Source organism: Herpailurus yagouaroundi, unplaced genomic scaffold, assembly GCF_014898765.1.
Source record: "Herpailurus yagouaroundi ecotype Mexico unplaced genomic scaffold, PumYag 213, whole genome shotgun sequence".
NCBI classification, from domain to species: Eukaryota; Metazoa; Chordata; class Mammalia; order Carnivora; family Felidae; genus Herpailurus; species Herpailurus yagouaroundi.
In genome coordinates, this window is record NW_024412444.1 from 6,573,933 (window position 1) to 6,585,978 (window position 12,046).

Below are 12,046 nucleotides of genomic sequence, written 5' to 3' on the forward strand. Positions count from 1 at the left end.
AATAGGAAGGATCCCTCTTTGTACCCATATTGGGATGCAGACTTCAAGAGACTTTGTGGCAAGATAATCTTATTGTGGGGATGGTAATTAGAAGATGCCCCAGTGGTATTTATTCCCCTTCACGGAGCTTCACATCTGCGTGGAACAGATAATCTCCCCAGAAAGAGCGGAATGAAGTGCTCACTATTGCCCTGGAAAAGCTGGTTAATCAATAAGTTTGGGGAGAATTTGGTAAAAACAAATGCGTGCATTTTGTACTTACTTGTCTAAAAATGGGGACTGCTTTGATATCCAGCCCTTTAGTGCATGTTAAGCAGAGCGGATATGACCCTGGTGGACTATCTTTCCCAAACTAAGTTTTGTTTATTTATCAAAACAACCTTTTCATAACGGGGGGGCGGGGGGGAGGGACGTAGACAGGAGTAACGATAACAGTATTTGTCCAGAGTGAAAGGGAGAGACAGTGGAATTCTCTGCAGGGAGGTCAGGGCAGGTTTGTCATGGAAAAATTGAAGGCGGGAGGAGGTTCCAAACACCCACCATGTCTCCATATACTTTAGTGTGGATTCCTTCGAGAATGAAAAGGTTTGAGGTTCCCCCACCTGTGAAGAGAAAGCATATTTGCTTTTCAAGAAAAAAAAATGGCATTACTAACACCTCAGACCATGAGCCTGTATCTCTCCCGGTACATGGATAATGACTACAATGGTCTCTGCTCACCATGTCAGCCAAGCGTTCCAAGAGAACGTTTCTATTCTCAGTGATGTTCTTTGCTGGGTTAGAAGCCCCCCGCTTCACATTTCAGATTGTATTATTTTGCCTACAACTTGCTTTTCTGAGTTAGTTAAGTCTCATAATTAATCAACGTGGATCATTTATAGTAATCCAAAGAAAATCAAGCAGAGTGAGACAGTCACATGAGGAGGAAAGTAAGCATGTGATACTGGATCTTATCTCAAGACCTAAAAATGAATTTGGAGCCCTGTCAATATTCCTGAATTCTTTTGCTCTGACATCTTTCTTTGTGTTTCTAGCACAGAATTCTGCAGATAGTTTTTTGCATTCAGCTTCAGGTTTATGCCACTTACTAGTAAATCCCTTCATGAAGCTAGCGGGAGAGCCAGCGTGGGTCCTGATTTCATCAGGGCTGTGCAACATGGACCCTTTTTGCTTTATTGTTTTTCCTCTAATCAACTGAAAGGGAATGAAAATGAGAGAGTTGAGCAGTAAGGACCATATCTCCCTACCCTTGGCCTCTACTTTATGAAATTGAACAAATAGTATTGGAGTTGCAATTATGGTTGCAACATGTTTTCACAGCTTAGACCCTCACTTGACCTTCAAAATAGATCTCTGAGGGGCACCTTGGTGGCTCTGTCGGTTGAGCATCTGACTTCAGCCTAGGTCTCACTGTCCCGATCTCACTGTCCCGAGTTCAAGCCCCAAGTCGGACTCTGTGCTATCAGCACAGAGCCTGGAGCCTGTTTCTGATTCTGTGTCTTCCTCTCCGTATCTGCCACTCTCCCATTCATGCTCGCTCTCTCTCTCTCTCTCTCTCTCTCTTTCTCTCTCTCTCACACACACACACACACACAAATAAATAAACATTTAAAAAATAGATCTCTGAATCTGAGAGCAGAACTGCCAGGAAATGGTTTTTAAATAATAATAATAATAAATAATAAATAAAAGAACAGACCTGCTAAATATCTTTAAACAGGGTTTGCTTCATTCTCTTTCCAAGATCAGTGTTTGTACTTGGTTCTCCTTCTACCCCCCACATTGGTTGTGACCAGTTAGTGGTATTAATCTGTTCTTTTACAGATGAGGAAACTGAACTACATTTTCTTAGGCTACATGATTTCCCAACTTTGCACTGGGACTTTATCTAGGTCTTCCAATTACAAACAAAATTCCCCTGTGACTTTTAATGAACTAACTGAATTCATATCCCTTCACTCACTTTCATTAATTCTGATTGCCAGTTATCAGAATATCAGACCACGTTCCCGTGGCTTATTATTTCTGTATGTTTTCATAGCTTTTTGAATGGTTTGCTTAATTTTCGTTTTCTCATGTGTCCTTTTGTCCTAATCTTTATTTGCACTGTTCCTTTTTTTTTCTATTCCTAATTAATCATCCTTCTGAAAGTTTGCTAAAGAGTGGGTAAGTGCATTTTCCTTTCCAAATAGCAGTGCTTTGCATTGTTATTTTTTATTAAGGAATATGGAATAATTCGAATGGATACTAAAATGATCTAATAAATGTCAAGGAACTGGCATACAGTATTTTCTGTTGAAATCGCTTTTCCTTTTTTCCTGGCATTTACAGCAGATTTTTGTTTGTGTGGGGGTTTGTTTTCACATTACTATTTAAATTTAATCGACAGCGGCCGTTAAAGAAATTGAAAAACTTAACAGGAGTCTTAGCAGAGGCTCTAAACCTGGATCTCTGTATCCATGGATGGAGAAAATGAGTGGCTGTTGCAAGGGCTCAGAAAAAAAAAAAAAACCAAACAAACAAAAAACAAAAAACAAAAAAAACGTTGCCTCCACACTGCGTCAATATCTAGAGAACCAGTGGGCTCTGAGGCGTTAACCCCAAGTATCAGAGGGTTTTAGAACAGTTTTTGTGAAATCCATCACAGTGTCTTGGTCAAATTCTGAGTCACATCCCCTGGCAGTTTTCCAAAGATAACTTTTCATCCCCTGTATTAAATTGTTGTGCTATCTTATTTTGTAAGTTCCAGATCAATACACCGCTAGGCCATGAAGCCATTCCATGCGTGCTGTTTGTAATCGTGTGTATGTATCTACACATATCAAAGCCATCCAAAGCCTTGGGTGAGCAGCCATGTGGCTGGTAATTTTTTTTAAGAGCTTCAGATCTCTCTTCATCAAAGACCTGGAGTCACAATCTTACGGCTGCGTCTGGGACTATGGAAATGAACTGGGTCTACGGGCCAGGCTTGCTTTATAAATTGTGTTGTCTAAAAATTACTGACGGATGCAATGCCCTCACCTCCCAAACATGCTAATATTTGTCTTTCTGTGTTCCTCAGCATCAATACCATTCAAAAATAGATGAACTAATTGAAGAAGCTGTTAAAGAAATGATAACCCTCTTGGTTGCAAAGGTAACCTTCAGCTTCAGGTGAAATGTTTCATTGCGAACATTGCTTTGTTAGATCTGCATTCCCGTTAAAATGTAACACGTTAAAAAGTTCAGCTGGATACTTGTATTTCTCAGGAAACAAGATCGTACATCACCCAGGCTCAAGTCAGAATGATTTTTTTCTGATGATGGCGAGCCGCGTGAAGATGAATTGATGAAGTGGCGTGTGTTAACTTAATAAGAAATTGTCCCCCGACCAGGTTATAGGAAAAGCGTTTGTTTTGCTTTTCAGCGCTGACAAAGTTAGATTTTAAATACAGAAAGTTAAACGGTAATAAGGAATTCTGCCATCCTGAAAACCTCCTTTTCCCTCGTTTCTCATGCAGTGAGAGTCATAATAAAACATAAAAGTCAGATAAAGCTATTTCAGTCACCCTCATGAATTATAGAATTTTAACTAAGTAATGCTGAATGGGAAGACATTTATATTTGCCAGTGCTAAACTTCTGTTTCCCCCAAATTACTGATAAAATACAAATAAAAATAGATTGGATTAAATGTAGTGCTAATATGTAACGTAAAAAACTGCTTTGCGCAGTTTTGGATTTTGAAAAGTGCATTTAATATTATCGCATGCTGTATGCAACTCAATAATATTTTGTCACTTTGTACTTCTGTAACACTCTGTATTTGCAATCACATAATAATGAAGAGAAAGCCGGATAAGTCAAATATTTCTCTGTGAAAGCAATCTATTCCTCTCCCCGAAAGCGGGAATCAAATAATATTTTAGAACGCAAAAGCAAGTGAGGTCACTGCTAGTCTCTGGCTGGTTGGGAATGTTGCTCCTTAGTGTGAACAGTTAGAGTTTGAAATAATATATATATATATCTATTTTTTTTTTTTTTTTGCTGTTTTACTAGTTCGTTACTATCTTGGAAGGAGTACTGGCAAAATTATCCAGATATGACGAAGGGACTTTGTTTTCTTCTTTTTTGTCATTTACCGTAAGTAAAGAGCTTCTTCCTTGCCTGGTTTTTGTTTTAGTGTGGGTTTGGGTTTTGGTTTAGGGGAGGGGTGCCAATGTGTCATTTTGGTGTTGGTTTGTGTGTGCATGTGAATTAAGGTCAGCTACCAATATAACATGACAATAAGCAGGACCTTTCATAACCGCAGGTAATCCAAAATCATTTCTTTCACTTGAGAATGCACAATATGTATGTTATGTATATGCATGTACACACACATACACATACGTCTCCATATGTATACACCCAAAAGAGAGTTGCTGGCCCGAGCCCGTGTTAGTTATCTCAGGAAAATCACTTAATGTTTCTGGGTCACCACTTGCCCGTCTGTAAAATTTAAACGTTGCAAATAGAGACCTACAGGTCAGACAGAGCTTTCGAATACGTTTTCTTTGGTCCTCACTGGGTCAGGTACACTTTTCCTAACTGAATTAGTTGCCTATATTTACAACGCGGGAGGATTCACGGAGATGTCCATATTCCAGGCTTTCTTTATAAACTTAAAAGGGACACTTAAGAGCTCTGAGCATCTCAGACCAGTGGTCTGCTGGTCACCATGGGCCCCATTGACCAGACGGTCATTTGCCAGTTTCCCGTAGCACCTGGCTGTTTCGGTCATTCGTGTACCTGCCTGGGCTTGGGAACACTGGAGTCTACAACCTCTGAAGCACATGACTGGGTCCGTACAGGTTGTGAGGGGCTCTAATTCTGCGCCAGGATCGGGCATGGGCATAGAAGTGAGTTTGGCTGTGGGCGGAAGCCAGCCTCATTCTCTGCAGGTCAATGACCGATGGAGATGGTCACCGTAAAGGGGCTGCTTTGGGGGCCTTGTTCTCCCACCTTCTGTGCTCGGTGGCGATGACAACTGTATCTTTTCTTGACGTTTCTGATAGCTGGGTTTTTGCTCGCTCTGAGGCCAGGTGTTTTCCTCTGACGTAAGAAAGGCAATCAACTTAAGACCTACTATCCCTGCGTCTTTAAAACAGCATTAATGTATGAAGAATCTCCTAGAAAGGCATTGAATGCCAAGACGAGGCCCAGCACGGGGTAGGAGGTAGCATATCATCATCATCATCTTTGGGATCTGGCAGAACCGGCTTCAAATCCTGTTGCCAGGATTAACCAGCTATGTGATCTTGAGTAGCTGCCTCATCCTCTCCGAGTCTCAGTTGTGCTTTGGGTTTGCTTTTGGCCTTGGGGAGGGGCGCTATTATATAATTTTGGTTTTGGTGTTGGCATATGTGTGTTAATTATGGCCAACTACCATGATGTATGGGAGTGAGGAGTGGATAACATCTGCTGGGATGAGCTGTTGGGGAGATAATAATGTAAGTGAAGAGTCTAGCAGAGTCCTAGCACGAAGTAAGTTCTCAACAAATGGAGGCTACTTTTAATAAAAGATGATAAAACATGATTATTATACAGTGCAAACAACCATGCACACAAGTTCTTCCTAAATATGCCTTACATTGGTATTTCCCGCGCATTAGATTTTCTGGGAATTAAGGGACAGGTAGACAGAAGACATTTAAAACAATTCTAGATAGTATCCATGTATCCATATATCCAGGATATTTTCCTTAGCAGCTCTCAACTTCCCCACGTGTAAGGAATGAACTCAACCCCAGAAGTGTGGTGGCCCCAGTTCCCAGAATCTAGTGGTAACGGTGGGGCGGGCCAGAGGATGGTGACAACAGGAAATCTACCCAATATCACTCCGTAGAACCACCCACAATGTGTCACAGCTGAAAGGAAACCAATCCGGCCACTCCTTTGACAAACAACAAACAACAGCAGCAATAAAAACAAGGCCCAGAGAGGGCAAGTGATTTGTCTAAGGTCACACAGCAATGGGCAGAGTGGAGACAGGGATCCAGGTCTTCTGCCAGCTCCCCCCGCGCCCCCCCCACCCCCCACCATTGAAGAACTTCCTGGGGAAAGTGGGATTCAGCTGGCAGTTGCCTTAGCACTGGAAGGCAGATGGGCAGATGAGTGGGAAATATTCGATAATCTTTCATCCCTCAGTGAAGTCATGGAAATGGTGGAAAGAGGCAGAATTCTTCTGGAAAACATTCCCCTGACACCCACAAAAGCTTCCACTTTCTTTGAGTCTTCATTTCGAGCAAGTGTTTTTACCGCCCTGGACTCGAACCAGTGCAAACCGGGAAAGCCCCTCTGCTCTTCACGGAGCAGAACTCAGCCCATCCGTTAGGCCCCACCCTAATGACTGACTTACCCAGAGAACTAGCGGAAGGTGGTCCATGGCAGCCGTGCGGGACGGGGTACCAGGGGGAGTCTCACGAGAGGGTGAGACACAAAGAAGGCCTAGCATATCCTCTGAGGAGTTTTCAAGCTGAAATTCTCATGCTCTCCTCTCCCTCTTCGGAGACATTTTGCAGCCTCGCAGCATGCCTAGTGAAGTCCCCGTAACTGCAGAACACTTGGGTGCCTGTTGCTGGGCCTGTGACTTCCCTTCCTTAGTGACACTTCTCCCACACACTTGGCCGTCCCACGGCCAAAAGCACCCACTTATCATTTGCAGCCTCTGTTCTCATCTCCTGCTGGTATTCCAGCGTTGGAGAACACGAGCTGTGCTCAGAAGTGGCAGGAATATCCATCTGCACACGTGGATGCTGAGCTCCTGCCCAAATTTCAAGGGGCCTTTGAAGACTTCCTGCGGCCCAGTTGTGTGACTCACGCCAGAGTGGAGTGGAGGGGAAGGGAAAGAGCTGAGCAGGGGCAGCAGGCGTCGTGGGAAGAGCCTGGGAACCAACGATGAGAGAGCCAGCTGTGAGTCCCGGGACCCTGGACAAAGGCGTCGAGAAGGTGCCGACGCCCTGGCAAGGCTTCCCTTAGCACTGCTCCCATCTCGGATTCAGTCTTTCAAGTATTACTGTGCACTTACCACGTCCCCACCTCAGCGGGGCTGCCAAGGCTGAGCCATGTGCTGTGCCCCCCGGAAAGCTGACAAGTATCGACAAATATGCCACCCTTTCCCCCTCTTTCTCCCGCTGAGCGCCTCCTTTCCTGGGTGGGCTTGGTTTCATGGTCCAAGCCAGACATTTTGGAAAACGTCTGCAGTGGCACGGAGCAGGCAGGAATATTTATTTCTCGTCTCCATCTGCATTGCTTCCTCTCTTGGAGAGGAGCTGGGGGGTGGGGGGGGGAGGAGGGAGGAGGAGATGTGGCTTCTTCGTGCCAGCCCAAGAGGCGTCCAGGCGCGCCCCTCCTCTCCTCCCTCCGCAGCCTCAGCAGCAGGAGCAGCCTGGGATTTCTGGAGGCAGGCGCCTTTCGAACTTTCGAAAGATCAGCCCAGTTGGAAGTCGCAATTAGCAACTATCCTCCCATTTCCCCTGACTGCAAGATGTGCTTTTGTGTGGGTTGCCTGCTTGGAAGGGTCCTTGTCTGGTGGGTAGCCTCACGCTGTTCTTTTAGGAGGCCAGGGAGGGCGACAAGCAGGTGCCTAGGTCCCTCTCCGAACAAATTAAAATCCTTTCCTTGGGCCTATCCAGGTGTTAACAAATATGCTAGTTCTGGAATCCACTGGCTCCTTCATTCTCTCATTCACTCGTTCACCCAGCACGTATTTACCGAGTGCTATTGTGGTGCTAGGTGCCGGAACACAGCAGTGAGCAAGGGACACATGTTCTCTGTCCTTTTGGAGTTTACATTTAGGAAGAGAGACAGACAATAAAAGAGGGGGGAAAAAAGTATAGGGTAGGGGTTGTGCTATACAGGCCACAAAGTGGAAAGAAAGGGAGAGAAAGAGAGAGGAGGTGGGGGGTAGTGTTGCTTCAGCTAGGATGGTCACGGAAGGTCTCTGAGGAGGAGACGTGGACTGAAACCAAGAGGGGCCAGCCACAGCTGAAGAGAGGGGAGAATCTTCTAGACAGAGCAGCAATTGCAATGACCAGGAGGCAGGAAAGCAGGAGGCATTTTTGCAGCATAGTTTGGAAGTAGCATGGACAGGACTTAGAGATTGAGCACCTGCTGGGGGCGGAGACTCGATGGAAGGAGCAAAGTGGAAGGTCCCTCGCGGTGAGGTCCTGAAGAGTTCCTCTGTGCCGAGTGGTCCTGAGAGGCCAGTGGCACATGGCAAAAAGCCCCGAGAGGGGAGACCCAGGCTGGGGCCCCAGCCCTGCCCCTCACCCCGGAACTGTGTGACCTGGAACATGGGATCCCACCTTGGCTTTCAGTTCCCCTCGGCATAATACGATGATGGTTTTATTAGATGAATTCCAAAGTCTAAAATAGCTACAGGAGCAACGTTATTCTTTAAGCACTTGCTAAGTGCCTGGCACAGGGCTAAGTGCTTTAAATATATTTTTCTCATTGAATCCTCTGAACGCTGCCATTCCAACAACGCTCCTCTGCCTGCAGACAATGAAACGGAGGCTTGGAGAGGTTAAGTCCTCTAGTTCGACCAGCATGCTCTCTCCCACTAACCTCCGGAGCCTTTAAGGAAGGGTGATGATGTAGGAGGAGCCCACACCCTCTCCCCTGGCAGAGAGAATAATTACCTCAAATCCTCCGAAGGCCCCGAGAATTCACTCCAGGTTCCCCCAACCAGCCAGCCATTTGAGATGGTCACAATGGAACCCTGGAAGCCACTCTGGTCAGGCAGGGTAAAGCCCTATTAAAAGCTGTCAGGGGCCCAAACACTACGGTATGCACAATCCCCTAGGTCTCAAATTACCCTCATCCACCTTTGTTCCCTCTTCATTTGCCAGCCTTTTAATTGGTTTGTCACTTAGAAATGAAACAAAGTAGACATGCTTCTTCCTGCTAGAATCTGAGACCAGGACTGGTGTTAGTGCGGATCACCCAGCAGCGTAGACGGCTTTTGTGCAGAGCTCTTGAGGTCATGCCAAAGAACAAGACTGCCACTTTGGTCAAAAGCCAGAACTGGATCAAAAGAATTCACTTCTGTGCACAGACTATTTTGGTCAGGAAGCAGTTCAAATTTTAGCATGGGGTGAGTGTTCGTAATTGTTACTGTTATCTCCAGCGATGTCCCATTTTTGCTCTGGCTTCAGGGAATGCCCAGCAGAGGAGACATGGCTTTTTATACTATGGGCTGGTGATGATGGTGTAGACAGAGAGGTCTTGGTCTACCTTCAGAAGGCAACATCCTTAGATTATCAGACGCTGAATCCATGTGAGTCAAGTCAGTTGACTTCCCCCCTTCAGAGTGGAGGTGCCTGCCTTGGACAGAAGCACCAACCATGTTGGTAATAGCTGACCTTTATTGAACATATATTATGTGCCAGGCAGTGTGCCTGCCTTTTCTCATCCGATTCTCAATGTATCAATGTATCAATGCAATTGATACAATTATTATCCCCATTTTACAGATGAGAGAAGTTGAGTTTTTTGTCCAAAGTCATACAACAACTAAGACTCCACCTTAGATTTACTCTTTTATTATCTTCAGAATGTTATTCCCCACAGAAGCACAGAAACTCATAAATGGAATCAATTCATGACTCTCCCAGGAACAAGCCACTTACCGATACCATTTCTAAGGGAAAGAGTCCTCTATTTTTTTCACACCTTACCACTAAAAGTATTTTGTAAGTAATTTACCCGCCACATGGTTTGCAATAAAACCAAAGGAATAGACATTCAAAAGCCCCCTACTTCTTTTGTGCTTTCCAGATAATCTTCAGTTTCACATTAGTCCTTCATTCAACACACGTTTGTTAAGTACTTACTTGCTGCTAGGCATTGGGAGCTTACCAATGACCAAGACGGATAATGCCTCTTAGTATATATTCTCATTAGGGAGATACAGTCTCAACAAGTAAGTCACATGTGTGACAAGTTTTCCGAGAGAGGGAGAAGTAGCTGATGCAATGGGGCGGTAGCCTCAAGGAACCGAACATCATCTGGGAGGCCATGGCGTTTGAGGTGAGGTCTGATGGGTGTAGCAAATAAGAGAAGGATTGTTGCAGGGCACAAAGACACTGAGGAGGAAGCGAAGGTCCCATGCATTGTGGGAACCAGAAGTTCACTGTGACTCGGGTAAATGTCAGACTAAAATAGGGATAGAGCTAGGGAGCAGCTAGTCTGGAGCCTGATCATGAAGCAACTTGCCCATGGTTATGGTATCTAAGGGTTTGCCAAGGGGCATTATCAAAATTAATTTAGCTGGAGAAGGGAAGAGAGGTCCCCGAGAGACCAGCTCCTGTTACCGGCTGACGTTGTGTTTGTAGTCTGATTTTGAAGCTTTGGGCCACCATCGGAAGGCAAGACTTATTTTGTCTAATGGTTTTTGTTCGCATAGACCAAAAAAGCACCATGCTCTGACGTGTTCAAGAACTGTAAAACACCGATCTGCCGTGCCTTCTACCGACTTCTTTCATCAGCCACTCCCCAATGGCTCAGAACTTGACATCCACTTTGGGGTTTATTTCAGATAATTTTATCACCTAGTAGGACATCCTCCTCCTTTCCAGTTCATGCCTTGAAAACACAGCTGACAATTAACATACCCTGCTGTCCAAAGCAGCCCTTCAGAAGCTTTTTCAGAAGAAGAAGAAGAAGAAGAAAAAAAATAAGCATCCAAAGTTAACCATTCCCCTTTAAATTCTTTGGTAGACAGATGAACACAAGACAGACATGGTATTTTCTTCAGACCGTCAGGTGCTAAGTGACGAGGTCACAGAACTGACAGCCATGAAAGAAAGACGTAATGAAGACACGTGGGGCTCCAAACATGAGATAATTGTTCTGAAATTAAAAGTCAGAGATGCTGCCCTAACCTCCAAACCACTTGCAGGGAGACGCCGGTCACCAGAAAGGGAGAGGGAGAGGGAGGATTGTGAAGCCCAGGCTAACAGAAATGCGGGCTAGTTACTGGCCATTTGTTGAGCCTCAGTTGTTTCATCTGTTGAGTGGGGGTGCTAGGGCCTACGTCTGGGAGCGGATGAGATGAGTAGAACCACGATGAGCAGGGGCGCCTGGGTGGCTCAGTCAGTTAAGCATCCGACTTCGGTTCAGGTCATGAGTTCGAGCTTCCCATCGGGCTGTGTGCTGACAGCTCAGAGCCCAGAGCCTGCATCGGATTCTGTGTGTGTGTCTCTCTCTGCCCTTCCCCCACTTGTGCTCTGTCTCCCTCTCTCTCTGTCTCAAAATAAGTAAACATTTTAAAATGAAAAAAAAAAGAACTATAGTGAGCAGTCTCCTGGCACATTGTGGCAGCTCAGTAAATACCCCTTCTTAGTCTTACCTTCAGCCTACACCTGTAAGAAGGTTCACCTGATCTAGCACTTTCAACCATTTTCTCACCTGTTTAGTCCTTGGCTTATTAACCATTTCTCCTAAGCAACCCAAATCACTACTCAGAACAGGATCAACCAAGACTCTCCAGTAGCTTCTATTTCGGCACATTCTTATACACAAAACTTGGATTCATCAGAGATGTTTTCCATTAAGTTTAGTGTATTTTAGCATTTAGTGTTTTGTTTTAATTCTTCCAGAATTTTTCATTCACACATAGCCTCTAGAATACCTATGAATCAAAATATTCAGTTAACCAGACTTGAATAACCCATCCCCCGTGCATATTTTAGGTCGAATCAGGTTTATTTCGTTATGCAACTAGGTTACTTGCCTGTCCAGTTCTGTCCCTTACTGGAGTATCATTCTGGACAGATTGATTAACCTCTGGCCTTAGCTTACTGACCTATAAAATGGGAATAATAATGAGAGTTAAATTATGCGACGTTGTTAGAGTTAAGTGAGAAAATGTTATATACCGGGGATGAGGTAAGCATCTGATACTTGCTAGCTTTTGTTATTATTGTGGTTATTACTGTGGTTACGTCACTGAGTGCTGAGTACTAGAACCAATCACTTGATCTGCTACCATGTTTTCTATGACTGCTATATGTAAACTATTA

The 12,046-nt window shown here is 44.7% G+C and overlaps 1 protein-coding gene across 12 annotated transcripts in view; it reads left to right on the forward strand.

Annotated features, from left to right (window-relative positions):
• The window catches only part of CADPS (calcium dependent secretion activator), a 374,844-nt gene that overhangs the window by 299,967 nt on the left and 62,831 nt on the right, over window positions 1-12,046 (forward strand). For 8 of the 12 annotated variants that reach the window (XM_040454550.1, XM_040454556.1, XM_040454553.1 and 5 more), the window contains 2 exons: window positions 3,062-3,136; window positions 4,038-4,121. In XM_040454550.1, the coding sequence (XP_040310484.1) occupies window positions 3,062-3,136; window positions 4,038-4,121 (159 nt within the window). Of the gene's footprint in view, window positions 1-2,151; window positions 2,167-3,061; window positions 3,137-4,037; window positions 4,122-12,046 lie in introns of all 12 variants that reach the window. The other 4 variants (XM_040454549.1, XM_040454561.1, XM_040454554.1 and 1 more) reach the window with 1 other exon arrangement.